Below are 18,955 nucleotides of genomic sequence, written 5' to 3' on the forward strand. Positions count from 1 at the left end.
ATTGTGATATGATTTCTGTGGAAATCTAAAAGAACATATGAAGCAATCAAATTCAATTGAGTGAATATCAATAACTTCAAATAATTAGATACTATGAGGGTTTAAGGCCAATTTGTAGCCCATTAAAATCTGTGGGGATTTTTCCACTGGTCTGATTGGCCTTTAAAACATATTCCTAATATAAAGCACTCTTACTTGAAATAGCTGAAGACAAGAGTTCCTTGGTCTGGTTATATGAAAATGTGCAAGTACTATACTAGTGTTTTGCAAATATATATATATAATAAAAAGCGTGTTTGTAGATAGCCATCTTCAGTTTGCCACCGGCTCACTAATAAAGGTAAATTTTAGACACAGAAAATATTAAGTAAATTCAAGCATGATAATCTAAGACATGGTGTCTTCAAGCTGCCATAAATAGCTATCCCTTTATAAATGCATTCTGTTTTGGACAAACATAATTTATAGTGGATTCAGTCCTAAAATGTGTGTGCAGGACTGGTGTTGCCTCCTTTTGTTTTAAATAAATAATTTTTTAAAAATTATTTTTCTCTATTTAACCATGGATTTTCAAAGAGAACGTATAGTTTATGTTATGTCATAGCGAAGAAAAGCAAATACTGTGAGGAGGAGAAAGGTTATGAGAGCTCTTGAGCTAGCTGCTATAAAAGATCTGATGCATGTAGTTACTGGATGCATATAGCTACTAGGTCAAAATACAGATAATTTTGAATGCCACAGTATTCTTCTCTTCCTGCTGTATGGAGTATTCCTCTACAGCAAGTGCCTGTGCCAGAACCCAGAGCTTTTCAGATTCATTTGTTCTGCCCTGTGGTTTTTACCCAGCCATATAGGGCTAGAACAGAAATACAGATATCTCTTATTATTGTAATTATAGATGGTGTTTTGGGAATATTTATCTGCTGTAAATGAGATTTTTCAGAAGCAAATCAGCATTACTCTAGCTTTGATCCCAGAGGAGAAAGAAGAGAGGTAGTTATCACAGCTTTTAACAAGAGAAAAGACAGACAATGCTGAACACTTCAGATTTAAAAAAATATTTGGTTGAAATTCCCTACTTGACAGAGTGACTGCATTTTGGTGCGTAATCGTAACGGATGAAACCAAGTTCATCTGCCTTGCCATTGCCTTTTAGCTTGATCTGACTTATTTCAGGCATAGTTTTTCTAGTTCTGGACTTCTGCCCACTCTGCTAGTTATGCCAAATCATGTATCGCCTTTGTGACATGAAGAACTCTCTCCTGAGAGTTTGTAATATAAACAAGATTTCAATTTGATGTAAAGAGGTAAAAAACTAGTAAAGGCATGATCGGGCTAATAGAGAAATTAACCGGTTTAAAGGATTCATGCCAAATGAGACTTCCAGATAAAAGGTCAGAGAGAATTTATACATTTAGGCAAGGTGCGTGCGTGCACCTGCGCACACATCAACTCTTTGTTTTATGAACCCCTTCTTAGTTGTGCAAGCACGACCCCTTGATAGAACTTGCATATTGGCCCATTTTAAAATAGACTGTGTAAGTCTGGAGTTTGCCGCCTTAGAGTCCTGATTTTTATTCTTTGAATAATCAAAGTTTTCATAAAACCTTTTTAAAATCAGTTTCTGTGACTTAATATAGATTTTGGATGAAATTGATCTCTTTAGCATGTATAAGAATTCATAAGAATTTTTAAATACTGAAAAAATCTAGTTCACTTCACTACTAAAAGCTTAATTCACTTGACAGCATTCTGGTTTTTAAAGGGAGGTTGTCATTCCGGTACATGGAAACAAATGAATAATGTTGTGTCATTCCTTTACTTAGACTGTTTATTGGGGGGGAATCTTACATCCTCAGGGCTTTCACTGTATCAGACATCTTTTAGTGAACTTCTTACTCAAAGGATATTATTTCTGAAGTCACCGCTATTCTTCCTCCCAGATAAATTCCATTATGTGTTGCCAGTAACAATGCCTTGTCACTTTGTTGGAAGTGAAATTAAGTAATGCGTGTTCAAGTTGCTGGAAGATAGATGATGCAGTAAAAGTATTTCAGCTAACCTTAAAAGAATACATTCACTTAAAGGCTAAAAATAGGATGCTTCTTTTTTAATGCTTAGGTTTTTTACAAGTGAATGTTAGAATGCCAGTAGTAGCCCAGTGGGTGAAGCCATTTCTGTTGGGGGTAGGTTCTTTTCTTTAGAAATACTGCTGGTGCCGTGCCACTCTTGAAAGCAATATGGTTGCATTAATTCTTCTCTGCAATTCACTGAGCTGAAAGTAGGGTAAGACGTTTGGATCTTGGAGTACTCAACATACATGTTTTCACCCCTCAGTCACTTATTTTAATCTGAGCCAGTCTGTTGCAAAAAACCCTAGTAGCTTTCCTGGATGTTTGCATTGAAATTACATTTTCTGATATTACAAAATCAGTATGAGTGCGATAGGCATTCTCTTAGCATCTTCAGATGAAGAGATGAGAAATTTAGCAAGTGAACAAATGTGTTACTCGTAAAAACCCGTGTTACAGAGGGGCTGTCTAGAGAGTTCTTTCTACAGTAGAGTATTTAAATGCAAGGCTAATCAAAATATGTACATAATAGTTATAAAATCACAATTAGTAAGTAGCCTAATTACTATGGACTATATCCCTGATATCTATTTAATTGCTTTTATTTCTTGTTTTTCAGATTGTTTGAAGGACGGTCACCAAGGAAGCCTGAGAAACTTAAGACCCTTTTCTGCTATTTTAGGAGAGTCACAGAAAAAAGTAATCCTTTATTCTTCTTTTGAGCTACAAAGCAGATACATGAAAAATTTAATCCCATTAAATTTAGAAATGGCTATGCAGCATTATGATGGAAGTGTGTAACAAAAGCCAGCTTGCTAAGTACACTGATATTCATATTTATGTCACTTCTTCTCATATAGATGATGCATGCAATTAAATTTTTTGTACGGAGCTTACTCTGTTTTCTTTTTTTTCCAAGATATATATGTGGAGGGATGTGTAAAACAGAGAAATATTTTCACCCTCCTTTAAATATATATATATGAAGTGTATGTGTATATATAAATATACATATGTATAATGTTTGTAATATATGCAACTACTTGCTGTACCACATCAGAGTGAGAATGTAGAGGGAGCTTAGCACCATACGTAATCATTAAAATCACAGGCTTAAAAGATTCTGAATCAAGCTTCAGATTTCTTGCAGTGTGCACATTTAGTCCTTTGCCTATAATTTTTGTAGTTCTGAGGGATTTTCCAATACTTGTGTTGATATTTCAGGTTTTTACCTTCTATTTACACAAAGCAAAGCTGTTGTGAAGTTTTCCCAGTTCAAATAAAACAAGCGATAGCAAGACGTGAGATATCTGCAACTCTTAGACATTATTGCCATATTTTCCTTAGTGTGCATAGTCAGATCTTCTGTTGTTACCATGAATTTGAATATCTGCATAAGCTTTCAAAAATAGATTTATTTTTGTGAGAACTGTATCAGAGCTTATATATTGTATTTTGGGTGAGAAAGAGATTTTACTGCAGTAGCATATATTACATCTGCAGCAATATCCTTATTATAGTATTTTTTTACATGTCAGTAGTTCACTATTAGCTTCATATTCTCTCAGAAGGGTTTGCTTTAAAAGGAAGACAGTTTTAAACTATTAAATATAAAAATCCCTTTACTTGATTCAATTCATCATTCTAGTTCACCACAAATTAAATGCAGCTACATCCTGTTTCAGCTATCAAACTTTCAGCAATGTCAATAGAACTAAATCTCTGAGGTAAAAAGTAAGTTCTGATCTACGTGTGGGACTGAGAAGAGATAGAGTGTACTAGCTATTTTTTATATTTGAGTAATAATGTTTTCATGCAAACCAAATCCTAAATTTAGGCAGCTGTGCCTGACCCCCTGTGCATATGAAATCTGTTGGGAACATGCTTTATGAAACTACTGTATTAGATTTCTTAACATTATAACTTTAAATAATATTTAATGAGATTCTTGAGTGCTCTTTTCTCGAATTAAAAATTCCTATCATACCTTTAAAAGACTCCATTTCTTGTTCTTTTTTGTCCAAGGAATTAGTAAGACTGAAGTAACTTAGCTCTATAAATTACTGTAATAATTTTGCAACTCTCTTTATTGTAAATGGTAATTGAATTCCTTGTAAAAGAACACAGTGGAGACTATATCAGCTGAAGACTTTCTGCTCAAAAGGTGAATGCTTAATTTGTAAAATATCACCACTGATACCAGAGTTCCCTTGTGCAAAAGCACTTGATTATTGAAAGCTCTGCACTTTTTTAAGAGCAAGCAACCTTTTTTTCCCCCTGCACCCCTATAATTTTGAAGAAAAGCATAGGATTATTTAAGGGTTTTGGAAGGATATGTGTGCTTTGCATACTGTTTTGAATGTTTTTCGCAAGCCAGCACAGTAGACTTACTGGAGCAAAGAAATGAGTCTCAAATTAAGTTTTTATTAGGATGACATCACCTAATAAAAGGTTGATATTTTCTTTCTGTTGCAAAACCGAACTTTTCGAGTTAAATAAGGAAAGAAGGTGGTAATGCACCCTTCCTGCAATGAGCAATGGCTCCTCTTTTTCTCTTGTGCGCAGGAGTCTTTTCTCAGTTGAAATACAGTGAATTTCAGTAGCATTCTGGCAGAGCTGAAAATGGCTTGATATGGAATCCACTAACACTGCATCTTTATTGACATAGTAGGACTTTCTTGGAAATATGAGCTGCTGCTTCATCCATCTATGGGTTGAGTACTCTGCGTTGCCTGTTGACGCTGAACAGTAGTCCCCTCTAAAGGTTCACAATTTCTTTTTTTTAAAGTGGCAGCACATTTTACTTCAGCTATTGAGTCTTTCTAGTAGTGTTTACAGTTTAAGTCAAAATCACTTAAATAGTTTTTCCTTGATCTGGAAAAAGAAAATACTCAAACTCCAAAGGCAGAAGAGAAGTGTATATTTTGGTCTTCATGTTACTTGTTTTCAATTTGAGCATGGGCTGTCAAGGAAAAATTCAAAGCTGCTCTTGAGGAAAGTTAAGCTTTCGTGTTTCTGCCAAGAACGATGTTTGTTGTAATTTTAAAAGTTTACCACTTCAAAGAATCTAAGGACTAAAGCTCCAGCAGTTAATACATTTTCCTCTGGGGTTGATTTGCCTGTAGAACCTACGGGATTGGTGACGTTTACAAGGCAGTGTCTCCAGGAGTTTCCAGACTGGGAAAGGTAAGCCAAGCATGTTAATGTAAGAAATTTCTTAAATCAGTAACTGAATCCCATTCACGTGGAATTGATTCAGGCCTGGAGGACAATGTTTGGTATGAAATGTTATGGAGAAAAGTACAGAGGTAAGTGGGTGAACTGTCACAGGTAGTTTGAGTGCCCCAAGAATGTTTGTTTGCTTGTGAAGCCACCAAGTCTTAAGTGAATTTTTAAAACAGTAGTACATCTTTGGTGATGTTGCTTGAGTGGGGGAAAAAAAGAGAGAGATGACTTGATTTCAGAAATGACAGGAAATACAATGAAGTACGGGTGATAACCACCATGACAACAGAAGTGTTGCTGGTTAGCAAGTTAATGTGGGACAAACTTGTGTGAAAAACATAGAACTTCAATTTCACATTTGGGGTTTTATGGTGGAAGAGGTGGAGAAACTGAACAATTGACTATGTTAAACCTTTACAAATTGTTTCTGAAAGGAAAATGCATTTTCGTTAATCCACCAGGGTTTTTTTTTAAACCACCTTATGTTTAAGGTGTGCAAGGAGTTTGGGTTTGGATGTGTTTTTCTTTTAAAATGGATCTCTGTGTAGAGATTCTGTAATCATACTTTCTGTACAATATTTTTCCTTAATGATAGATCTCAGAAAAAACTGTCTAGATTGCATGTCACCTATGAAGGCACCATTGAAAGCAATGGGCAAGGTATGCTACAGGTAAGCGCATCTAACAGTAAATGTGGCTTTGTCATGTCTTTGTTAAGCTGGCAGACCATAAAAGTATGACAAAGTTATTTGTTTATCCTCAATTCACTTAAATGACAAGATGTTATGTGGTGTAAAAGAAACATCAAAATTAATTCCATGGGCAGTCTTAGTACTGCCAATATTCCTCAGCTCATCAAGTTTTGCACATGTACCTGGTACAGAAAGAACTGACAGGAAATCACGAGGCCTGGACAGCTTCAGGTCTTCTGGTTCAAACCAGGATCAAAGATTGACAAGATAAGTTTCAGGCTGTGATCTTGATGAGTTGTCAAGGGTTTCAGTTTATTTTTAAAAAATTATTCTTGTGCCCCAGACAGTGACCAGGTCAGTGGTTCAGCAGACTTTCTTGCTGCTGCCAGCACCACTGTTTTGGTCTTGGACCCAGTCAGCAAAAAATTCATAAGGAGGATGTCCTGTCCATGTCTATAGCAAGGAACACACTTGAGTTTTTAAATTAGTTGTTTGGTTTTTGCTTTTCTTTAACATAAAAAAAAAAAAAAGGAAGAGTCTGCCTTCTAGAGTTCATTACAACTTCTTTAGCTGGGAACAAGTGCTGTAGAGGAGGAGGAGGAGGGAGAATAGGAAGACTTTTTTCTGCAATGCTTTTTGCTCAAGCTTTAAAATGTCTTATGACTTCATGAAACTTGAGCACTCAAATGTGTATTGAAATTATTAAGAACTCAGTAACTGCTCAATAATCATTTTTCTGTTGTCTCTCTGAGAGAAGTTTGAATTATGCCTTTTCATGTGCTGTTTCTGTTGCACTCTGTAAAAGTGAGTATTGCCTAGGATTTTTCCTTCCTGCTGTTTCAAGTCTTATCAAACACAATATCTCCACTCAGATGAAGAGCGCTTACTCCAAGAGGGAGCAGGATGACCAAGGCAAGACAATGCGGGAGTCCACAGTGACCCCAGCCTCAGCAGGCAGGGTTGCTGGCTGGGGCAGGCAGACCAGGGATGGTGACAATAAGTTTCTGCTGACAGGCTGGTGGACATCAGACAAAGGCAAGGTGATGAGTCAGGTCACAAAGGTCAGCAAATGGGCATCAGCAGAGGACAGGGCTGGACATGGGCCTATACTTGATGTGTCTCAGGCGAGGTCCAGGACAAGGGGACCGTGTGCCGGGGCCGAGGATGGGGGCCTAAGGTGAGGCTACTCGGCACAGTTAAAAGTGCATTTGGAGCCCAGACGCACTGAACGTTTGGGTAGTTTTCATGTTACTTTTTTGTATCATAATCGAGTTCAGCAAATCTTAAACAACTGAAGTCCTTTGGTATTTCCAGGATAGACTTCAGGAACACTTGCTCTTGTAGTGGCCGGCTCTCAGTGTGCTTTAGACTTGACTCTGACTCCTGAATCAGTTTGTAATTTCAACAGATGCTCGTATCACTCCAGCAACTTTTGTTCCCTTCCTGTAAATGTGCTCTCATCAGCTATCTAAATAAAAATCAGTAAGAAGCTAATAGCGTTTGAAAGATGAAGTGACTTTTTAAAATTATACATTTATGTGGGCAGTTAATTTGCATAAATAGTAATCACTTTATTGAATAAACAAAATCCTTTATAAACTGTTGTCTATATAAAAACATAATTTGCAAAGTATATGTTATTGTAGAGCAAAAGAGAGTCCAGAGCTTCTCTGTTTCATGCAGAAACCTTAATGATTCAAATGACTTGCCTTGTTCAAGTGTATTTCAAGGAGAATTCGTAAGAAAATTTTAGGTACAGAACAACTGGTACAGGGGCAATGCTAACCTGAAAATGCTTCAGTGTGGACAGCTAGGGCAGAATGCTTATTACAGGACAACTTAGTAATTCTTCAATGTTCGTAAAATGCAAAAAGAATACTGTAATTTGCTGTTTTCATCTTTCACATTTACTGAAATGCATTTCACTCTTAAATATGTGCTCTTCAAAGAAAAGCCACAAAGGATTCAGAGCATTTGAGATGCAAAACTTTATTTTGCTGTGTAATATCTCACTTGTCTTTTAAGTTTTCTGAGAAGTAGAAAGGAAAAAAATACAAAGACATGCTGTTGAACAGGCTCTGTGCTGCTGCTTGTATTTCAAGTGATACCAGCAGATTTCAACAGAATTATTGAAATTCGTACGGGACTTTGTCTACCTCAGTAAATGGAAGGATTTTATGCTGTTTGCTTATCTAATAATCCTCCTGAATATATTTTTGTTAGGTTGACTTTGCAAACCGTTTTGTCGGAGGTGGTGTGACTGGGGCAGGACTAGTTCAAGAAGAAATTCGTTTTTTAATCAACCCAGAACTGATTGTATCGAGGCTCATCACTGAAGTCTTGGATCACAATGAATGTCTTATCATCACAGGTTAGTCTCCGCAGAAGATGTTTCGCATCTTACTCTGGTTTTATATATAGAAAATATATTCCAAGTTCAAGTTTAGTATTTTTAAATGCTGTAGGGATAAAAAAAGAAGAAAAAAAAATAATACTAATTTCACAAAGAACTTCCTTCTTCACCCCACCTCTTAAGATCATAGGGCTGCTGTTTCAATAGATGTTTTGTGAAGGAAACAAACAAAAAAATTTTTTTAAAAAAGTGACAGCAAGCAGACAGAACTTTTTTTTATCCTATATAAATGTCTTTGAGGTCTCAGTGTCTTTAGGCCTAGCTAAAGAATACTGTTGGGCAATATAGGTAAAAGCCACAATTACCAGCTATCAGTTGGTCCCAGCTATTAGGAGGTAATGTTTCTGTTATGTTAAAGCAGGGATTTGTTTTTTGTTCCTGTCTGGAATTTGTAAAATTTGATGTGATCAGTGGGATTAAAAACTCTGAGAAGAGGAACTGCCTTCTGGTTACGAAAAGGGGAGGAACTGGAAGAGGAGAAAATCAGCATCCATTAAAAACGGTAAAAAGTCAGGAAATGTCTCTTAAGGAATTTGATCTTGTTGAGTTACAAGCATGTGTTTGTGCTACTTGTAGGGTAGTTATGGGTTCCTAATTACATCATCAAAAACTAAACACTTCTCCAGTATTTTGTTGAGGTGCTGTGTATCGAGATGAGCTGTCTATCCAGTGCTTTGCTGAAAGCATTTTTCCTTTTGTTTCCACCGCTGTCATAGAACTTGGAATGTTTTATTATCCATTGGATCAAAACAGTTAGCATCAAAACACCAAATGTCACCATTAAGAACTGGAGAGGCCCAGGTCATGCTGTGTGTGGCTCAGTTCTATACACAGGAACACAGTGGGCATTTTTCATGACTGAAAAATAAAATGATGCTATAATATTATTTTATTTACTCTAAAGAACAGCTATAAAGAAAAAATAGTAGAGAGATCCTCTGGGTAAATACTGTAATACACTATGTATATTTTATATTTTTCAGTCTGCTATAGTAAAAAACATTGGTTTTAGTTACCTGAGCTACCTGAACAGTAGAGGAATTTGTACAGTTACTAGAACACATTTCTTGGAAAAGTCCTTCCAAAGCACTTCTTTTTCTTGCATGCATGCACAGTAAAAATTTGAGCTTAGATCTTGCAAATCTTACTCTGTCCTGAGCTATTGATTGTCCTGTGCAGAGCATCTTTTAGTTTTCGTTTTATACTTGGTAATCTTTTTAAGAGAGTGTTTTATTTTGTTTTTCACCCTGCCAAAATTAATGCCTTTTCTATGAAAACTTCTTGATAAATTGGCTTTTGTGATTACCTTTTAAAAAAATGAGTCAGAGAATTCTTGGCCTTCGCTGATTTCTGTTGTGTATTTTGGATATGATACTATAATAAGATTAACATGTTGAAATACTGTCCTCTGGGTAAGGCTCCTCTGGGGAGGGTAAAAACGGAGCACAGCTATCAGTCTGTAATAACTGCTTGGGGGAAAACACTAAATGGATGTTTTGAAAGACCTTCTTCCATTCCCCTGCAAAAAACCCCAGTGATTTGGCATGAACAAATAAAGGTGAGGATATCTTTTCACTGCAGCATTATTCTTTTAGTTTTCTTGAGTACTTTATAGTGTTTTGCAATTAGTATTTGTGATATGGTGTTCTTCTCTAATGGAAATGGCCATTGCATCATTTTAATTTCATCACTGGAGCTTTTCCACCTCAGTTCTTAGCCAAGTCTCCACTGCGTGTCACAATCCTCTTGATAAATTACATTCTTTGTGATGCAACTTGACTCAGCGGCCTAATGGGTATAACTGTGCAGCTTAAATTTGCAGAAGAGTCTGAGAAATTGGAGAGAAATTAAATTTGTTGTGATTGCACAGTATCTGGTTAAGATCACTGCTGTAATGAATATGGAACTGGTCATGCAAACAGTCAAGTTATTCCACACAGACATCTGCCTACAGAAATGTCAGCAGCAATGCCAAAGATTTCCACAGCTGCATTTCTGGTAGAGCTGTGAATAAGTACCAGTGGTTTTCATTCAGGTTTCTTTTCTTTTTTTTTTCCCTTCTTTTTTTCTCTCTTTGAGTTCACATATACTCAGGCAGCGTTAAGAGCAAATGAAGCTGTATTCCATGTTTGCTTTAAATCTACTGACTGAACAACGGCCAGTCCTGACCACATCTTAGTGATGCATTTTCAGAGACTTCTAAGCACATTACCCATGCAGTAAATGAGATCAGATAATTGGTGCAGCTGAAAATTTTACTTAGAGGGGAAAAATTGGTTTTCAGCTGGATTTAGCAAACTGATCGTGCCACTGTCTGGAGAGCCAGAAGACTAATGGTGGTGCAAGATAAGGGTCAGAAGAACTGATTGAAAAGGAGAGAAAGACCTTCCCCTCACTTTTGGCAGTAACTGTGCATTTATGTTGATGACTACAAAACTATACTCTTGCACTTTTCACATGTACTCCTTTTATTCAGTAATAATTGCAACTCTCTCTAGATGGAGGAGGTCCCATAAGCACTAACACTTGGCAATTTCACCATTTGTTTGATGCTGTAACTATTACAAGTTTCACAAAGAATGTATTTTTGAATGGTACTTGTATATACTTTCTTTTGACTTTAGGCTTTTTTAGTTTTTGTAACTTGTTTTTAAAGTTCTGATGGAACTGTGCTATTATGCTGTATTTGTGGCTTGGCCACAAAAAGATTCACCAGAAACAGTAGCATATGCAATTTTCCCATACTGCTTCTGTTCTTCCAGCAACAGCAGTTTGTGTCCCAGTAGTTCACAGGCAAAAAGTGCTTCCAGTTGAATAACAATTTTTGTCTGACAAATTTCCAGAGCTTCACTTATGAAAACCCATTGATTTTCATTAACTTTGTGTTTCTGGGACATAAGTTTAGAGTTCATGTGATTTCTTTGAGTTTCTCTGTTATTGATTTTATTATTTTTTTTAATATATGTGTATTTGCTTGCTTGTTTGTTTCCTGGTGTTTTCATCATCAGACACTGCACTTCCCTAAAAATAAATGAAAACAATGACCCTTTTGAAAAAGTCAGCTTAATACTTTGACTGTCATTTAATCTATCCTGTTGCAATATCTTGATAACCTAGTCTTTTCTTTCCACATGCTAGACACCAAACAAAATGCTTCCTTTTCAAAGTTCGAAGTTTTGCTAAGTTGTCCCCTAAAGAGAGCTCTCGGAAGAGTCACATAACTTTCTTGTCTGTCTTTTCTTACTGTTTGCTCAGACACTTTTTCCAAGCATATCAGTAAAACTGAATTTTACCGATGTCAGGAAAAGTCTTACTAAAGGTTGATAGCCTACAATTCGATTAGAAGGCTGACTTCTGAATATTTAAGCTGCTCACAGTTGTCCTTTGTAAAAGAGCATGGATGTGTGTGAATATATAGGCATATTCTGCCACCCAATTTTGGGGACTTTGATTTTGTAACAGGAAGTGAATTCTGGGTGAGGAATCTTTTACCATCCCACTCATTTTGCAATGCAGCTTTCCAGAATAGCCTTGAGTGGTATTTGTGTGCCCTCAGTATGGTTATTCATCTAGACAAATCTAAATAAATAACGGGTGGATAATAGGGCAGATGAGTTAAAGAAGTGCTGAAAAGTCTTTTCTGTTAAAATGAATTTGGGTAGATGGAGAAAATGACTTGAAGTATATGCATCATTTTAAACAGTCTTTAACAGCTTGTGTTTCCTGTGCTTGAGACTACTGAAAGCAAGCATTTAAATTCCCTTGTTAAAAGTGAGTAGTTTTATGTTTCTGATTCTTCAACTTCCTATTTTTATTTAGAGATTGAAAAACTTTGATATTAAATATAAACATTTGTGTTCTCAGAGTATCACCAATCTGTGCAATAGTTAAGCATTACTGCTGTCTTAGTCATCAGATGTTTTGTGCTGTCAGCTTGCATGTCTTTCTAAAACCTATTTTCCTGTTATATTTATATAGGCATAGCTGGTGTCACTGTTTGTAGTTAAGGGGTTGCTTAACAGTTCTCTTCTTACTTGTATCGTTTATCACTTGTGCCAAACTGTACCTGTATGAGCTTAAATTTTCTAAACAAGGTTTTCTTTTCAGTCCCCTACTTTTGAAATTCAGCTGTTGCAAGCTCAGAACAGGGGGAAAAGTTGTGATTTTGCTGTGGCATTACTTTAGGAGTATTTCTTTGAAGCATTTGTGCAACACCAGGTTTTGAAGCAAGGTCCTGAAATTCAGAAAAATGAGGTGAAAGGCAGCCTTTTAGAAAGGTTATGATCCTTACTCTCAGTTAAAATGCTCTCCTTCTTAGTCTTGGGATAAACCTTTGAAAAAGGAATTGGCATAGCAGCGCATAATAGCTAAGATTACTGGAGGTCTTAATGAGCTACTTTCTTACAGCCCTTAATGCTTGCCAAGATACCCTGCTGGACTTCTTCACAGAGCAGCCAAGTATGTTCCAGACCATGGTTTTTGTGGGTCCTCAAGCTTTTGGAGAAGTAGCTTCTTGGTACTGATCACTGCAGCCGAGAGCAGTGGCCTTTCAGTCCATTCAGTGCCATACATTGCTGTGATATCTGAGAATTCGTGTCAGGAACCATAGCGCAGAAATCATGCTGAACTAATGTAAAACAAAACAGTAAGAAGGGAAAGAGGTGTATTGGGCAGTGAGACTAGGAAGCTTAACAGTCCTACTTATCCTTATGTAAGGTTGCCCTCAAGAGACTGTAGGGCTACAAACTGGGTAACACTGGCATGTGGGAAATCTGCTTGGTTTCTGACCATCAGGGTTTTCTTTGGCTTTATGGATTTTAATTTTGTTAGAGAAATAAAATGTGTTAGAGAAATAAAATATATAAACATATAAACATATAGCTTGCCACAAACACTTTTGAATCTCTTTATATTTTTCTTCTTATGTTTCCTAAAATGTCAGCCCAGATGTTTGCTAAATTGTGATGAAGTAGGGTTGCCACATTTTCAATAGTGGAATGACTATTTTATCATCATGTTTAGAGGCAGTAGCCTCAAAAAAGAGAAAAGAAAAGCAAAATACTGGTGGCGCGAAGGCTCACAGTCTTTCTTAACCAGATATTAGCCAGTAAAACCTTAAAGATGATGGGCAGTTTATGGAGAAGCTATTGAACTTGAGAGTGGCCAAGTTGAAAACTATTTTCTTGTTTTATACTGGGCAACATACATAGATCTGCATTTGTAATGTTCTATGCTGGATGCTGTGCATTATCTGTGGAAAAGAAGCTTCTACTGGTTACAGGAGGATCTTGAATTCTTGGTGCAGATATGAGTCTTTATTTTCCATTGCTTCTGAGAGCTGCATGTTCATTTGGAGAAGCAGTGATTCCTATGAAGGATTTGCGAAGTGAAAAAATACGTACATATTTTGTTAGTAATATGGAAAATAATTTGTTTCAGGTACTGAGCAGTACAGTGAGTATACAGGCTATGCAGAAACTTACCGGTGGGCAAGAAGCCACGAAGATAAGACCCCAAGGTAAAGTTCCACATAAATATTTCAAGTGAAAGAATAAGTAAATGTTATAAATTTGAAAATTAGTGCTTTAAGTATTTCCTAGAATTTGCCTTAATAGAGAATTTGCCTGTTTGATCCTGCTCTCTTCAGTAGAGCCAACAAGCTAAGAAAATTATCTCATATTAATAATGAGATATTAATGCTAATAAATGGTACCTGCCAATATGTCGGTTCTTAAACCAGCATCTTTTATAGTTATATGTATTTAATCCAAATTTTTGTTAAGATACTGACTGAACTGTGGATTGATTATAATGTCATAAGAAGTTTGACAATGATACCTCAGGTGCCACAGTGCAGCTGATGTGTGGCAAAATAAGATTTAATATTGTGAATCTGAGTAGAAAGCTCTGAGCTCTTGAATTTATTTCTCCAACAAGGTTATCATAGTGTATACACAAAATTATTCATTTGGTATAGAAACATACACAATGTACTCTCATTTAAATGTTGGAGGAAGACAGAGAGCCAAAGTGCTTTTCTTTGACCTTGTGGTGTTCTTACATCTGTAATTAGATTTGTTTCACGTTTATGCCCAAAGTCTAGCCAGAGTATTTCTAAATTTATAGGGAGACCTGTCTCACTTCTGATGCTGCTTTCATTCCCAACCCACAAAGAAGAAAAAAAAAAAAAAAGGTGCTCCATTGTTTGTTATGAGCTCACCTTTCTAGCTGCTTCTAACAGAGAAGCTCTGCAGGGAATTGCTTATTTCAGATCATGATTATATCACCAATACTAAATAACTAATGTCATCTACTTTTCTTCTCCCTCCAATTTTAGGGATGAATGGCAGCGACGCTACACTGAAATTGTTGCTATAGATGCATTTCACTTCAGACGTTTCCTTGATCAGTTTGGTCCAGAGAAAATTAGAAGAGAGCTCAACAAGGCCAGTAACTTCTTACAGTGGCCTGCAGTCGAATGTTTATAGTAGCTTTTCAAATATTTTTCTATTATTATCTTCAGTTAAGGAAGGTCTTGCTTAGTTGTCTCTTATAAAAGGTGTACTTCAGGGTTTTGCTGTCCAATGTTAAAGAAGCAGCTTGTCAAATAGAACTTATCCTTTGATACGCTATTCAAAGGTATATTTTATTTAACTTTCAAAAATGTAAATGAAATGTGGATGTACATTTTTTAACTCTTCCCTGTCCTGCTTCTAAATTATGATTTTTAAGTTCTTTTCCCTTGATTGGCTCTGCTGAATATCCTACTCAGCCCTGCAGTCAAGGTGAAGGGGGTGCCTCCTATTTAAATATGGTGACAGTTCATAAATACGGTGCCACTTACTTTTCTTCCACCTTTCTTGTTTGCTATTGGGGTATTGCCATATTACCTGGGAGTTTATCTTTTCATATATTGATATCTTCTTGAGATCAGATCCAGCTGTTCATAAATCTCATATCTTTATTTGAACAATAGCTGTAAGGGCTGTTGCAACTGGGTATGTGTATATATATGCCAGTTAGAGCTTACAGCGATGGGGTCATTCAGAAGACTGATAAATCAGGCCAGTTTTAATCCTTTAAACAAAACTTTTAGACTAATGTTCAGAAACAGCACACTTCCTGCTAATAATTCTTACACATTAATCATTATCACTATGTATTCAAAGCAGTCAGTCCTTGACCTTACCCGAGATTAACTGTGTGTATACAAAACTGCACTGCTCCAATGGCTATGGTCCTTCATACTCGTAGTCATCAAAGTTGCCAGGCTGAAGAGCTCTTTGACAGGGAAAGCTGGAACTGCGGTGGGCATCTTTTTTTTCTCTCCCCTGCCCTGCCTAATTTGGGATCTTGTCCTTAAACAAGGTATTTGAGGTTCTAGATGGTTCCCAGCCCTCGGTCTCTGCCCTGGGCTGTGTGCTGCATAACATTTGGGAATGTGGGGTTACTTTGCCAAGCCATGGCAGGTGCTTTATGTTGTATGGCTGAGATTTTCATGTTACTTGTTTTACTTCTTGCTTTGCTGCTGCTTCTTTTCTTAAAGCTAAAGCAGTCTTTTCCCAGCTCTTGAGGTTGTACTTTTCCGATGACTAGCAATTGCCATCAGTGAGCTGTTTATAGTTCTGAGGCCTTAGCTTTCAACCTACGCCAATGTTTTCAAGGCCTTTGCTGTTATCCCATGTGTAAATTTTATCGCCTAACAAAAGATGTCTGGTATCAATCTCCAGTTCACATAGCGAATTCTCATACGTTAATAAGAAGGCTAATGGGCTGGAATGAGGGTCTTGCATGGCTAGTATAAGGCATAGGTAGTGAAAGGTCTGTGGCCTGTTATAGCAATGGCAATGCTATTTTTACTGGGCAGTTGAGTACAAGAAAGTTTATATAGTTATACTATATTAGTGTGCTTATATTTGGGTTCAAAACATGCTAATGATAAACTCTTGTTTAGTGTGCTTCTATGTTTATAGATGCAGTGGGCCTCTGCTTTAGCTAGGGTGTTAAATATAAGGGCACAATACTGCTGTTGTTAGTCTCTTGCTTTCTGTAGTATAGGAGGTTATAGAATAATATAAGATGCATTGTAAATAAATTCAAATGTAGGGCAGTGTGTTCCCAATTCTCACCTGGAAAGAGAAGGGGAATATACCTGAAAGTTCATTTCCTTTTCCTTTTTTTTTTTTTTTTTTTTTTTTTTTTTGGGGGGGGGGGGGCGGTGGTTTGGGGTTTTTTGGTTGGTTGGTTTTGTGGGGTTTTTTTGGTAGTGGTGGTTTGTTCCCCCACCCCAGAATGATGTACAGTGCTGAAGGACTAATTTAATTTAGTTATAAAACCTTAGCATCTTGACTAAAGTAACATTCATCAGCTTGTTTCTTCGTGGTTGGTAATGAAATTAGCCCTGAAAAAGACAGCAAATAAATTTTGTAAACTTCAGTGATATCTTAGTACAAAATTCAAATTACCTACTCTAGTGAATTTATGATCTGCCTACAATTTTCAGTATTATTGATTGGGTTTGGATTTTTAAAATAAATTATGGTAGATCCATGCAGCTTTTATACAGTGTGTTGGTTTGGCTGATGTTTGATAAGGACTGATTGGTATTTAAAGAAAATTTTAAGCCTGAGTTAATTCTGTTAACTACAGTAAAAATTTCATTAAGTTTATTGGACGTTCTATAATATTTTAACAAATATTTTCAAATGTACTGTGGTGGGTTTTTTCAGTTTGATATAAAATTAATATTAACCTTAAGATTTTTCTGTGGGTGAAAACAAGTTAATGGAATAAGCTGCAACTCTATTTCTATTACGACTTAATAAACCAGGACTCAGTAAGCACAGTGTATGTACACAGGCTTTGAAATCCGAGTGTATTATGTATTAGTAGACAGAGCCCAGTGTCCAGAGGTTCTTTTGTTTGTCTGTTATTTTGTTAGACGTTAGGAAGTGATTGAAACAACTTAAAGTGATTTTTCTTAAAACTTGTATTTTCTTATAAGCCTATGTGATTTCTCCTTATAAGATCTATCTGTCTTAACCAGATGTTCAGTCCTGGTTAGTTTTCTCAAAAGGTCACTGTCTGAGGCTGACCCTTGTTTCTGGTGTAACCCATACTCAGAAAACAAGATTAATATTGTCTAAAGTCAGCTGTTCAGAATAAGAAAACCCCCATTGTATCTGATTTCAGCATTAAAATTTGCAGCTATATGTGTAAGAGATGTCACTGTTTCATCCTTGCTAGCCCCTTGAGATTATTGCCTAATAAAGACTCTCACTAGCAATAATTTTTCCAGTTGCAAGTTCCAGTTTCCCAATCCTAAGCAACAACTGACTTATAATTGGGCTTGCAATCCCACTCATAAATGTCATTAAACCTATTTTGATAGTCACCAATTAAAAAAAGCTACAGCTTCATGTTTGGCAGGAAATGCTTCCCTAAGAATTATGGTATGTGAGAACTATATATATATGAAAACAAACCAATTGTAAACATCACACAACTTCTAAACAATATGAGATACCATATATTTGAAGTTGTCTACAACTTAAAAACAGATTCCTTTGTGTAGTTCAAAAGGAACAGGTCTTCTGCTTCCCATATGGAAGCAACTGCTTTAAAACTGGACAGAAAGCTTTGTTCATATTGCTGTATTCCTGGGTGAAACCTATTTAAAATATCGGTGCATTGTCTCTTTTTTAAAAAAGTTACTAGTTTTATCTTTCTCCTTTATTTGCTATGAAAAATCATATGGGCGCACTTACTTAGATATTTTTCTTCATTGCTGCTGAAGTCCTTCCAAGTAATTGCTGACTTTCTTATTGTGTCTGACGAGACAGTTTCTGTTCTCCATGTCTTGGTGAGTTGAGAAATACATGCCCATTAAGTAAAAGCTGAAAAGAAAATGGCATCCTGTTGCACACCAGTCCATTTCCCTCACTGGGAGGATGGAGTTTGAAGAATTACTGTCCACACAGCCAGAGTACTAGCTTGCTTGGCCCACTAGTTTTGTACAAACGTGCTTTGGACATTAAGCACACTAATAGCCAGAGTACTAGCTTGCTTGGCCCACTAGTTTTGTACAAACATGCTTTGGACATTAAGCACACTAATAGCTCTGACTTGAAAGAGCTCAAGAAGCTGCATGTACCTGATGATGTGTAAGTGCTCGTTATGCAAACTCTGAATCGTGGTACCCTGCTAAATTACAACTAACAGAAGTTTGAATTTGCAGCTTAGATCAGATTGGAGTGAAACTGTGGGTACTTCAGTCTGTACTAGACAATTGTACCAGTTCAATAAATTTTTGTACTGCTGAAAAACTTCCTGAAGAGATTTATCCTTTTTTCTATACATGGAAGCATCTGCCTTTACTAAAGATTTCTTATTGAATATCACACTTTTTCCTCCTACTCTCATTTATTGCATCAAACCTGTACTCTAGGGTGCCCATTTTGTATTTTATTTTCAGTTCTGAGGCATTTCAGTAATACTGGATGCAGCGGTTCAGCTGTCTTGTGCTAAATGGGCCAAAACCCAACAAATGTGAT

The 18,955-nt window shown here is 36.5% G+C and overlaps 1 protein-coding gene across 5 annotated transcripts in view; it reads left to right on the forward strand.

The window, feature by feature from the left end:
- The window catches only part of PARG (poly(ADP-ribose) glycohydrolase), a 73,493-nt gene that overhangs the window by 44,685 nt on the left and 9,853 nt on the right, over positions 1–18,955 (forward strand). For all 5 annotated transcript variants that reach the window (XM_049809684.1, XM_049809685.1, XM_049809688.1 and 2 more), the window contains 6 exons: positions 2,692–2,771; positions 5,198–5,258; positions 5,893–5,968; positions 8,213–8,360; positions 13,842–13,920; positions 14,740–14,848. In XM_049809684.1, the coding sequence (XP_049665641.1) occupies positions 2,692–2,771; positions 5,198–5,258; positions 5,893–5,968; positions 8,213–8,360; positions 13,842–13,920; positions 14,740–14,848 (553 nt within the window). The remainder of the gene's footprint in view (positions 1–2,691; positions 2,772–5,197; positions 5,259–5,892; positions 5,969–8,212; positions 8,361–13,841; positions 13,921–14,739; positions 14,849–18,955) is intronic.

This window comes from Accipiter gentilis, chromosome 9, assembly GCF_929443795.1.
Source record: "Accipiter gentilis chromosome 9, bAccGen1.1, whole genome shotgun sequence".
Lineage (NCBI taxonomy): Eukaryota > Metazoa > Chordata > Aves > Accipitriformes > Accipitridae > Astur > Astur gentilis.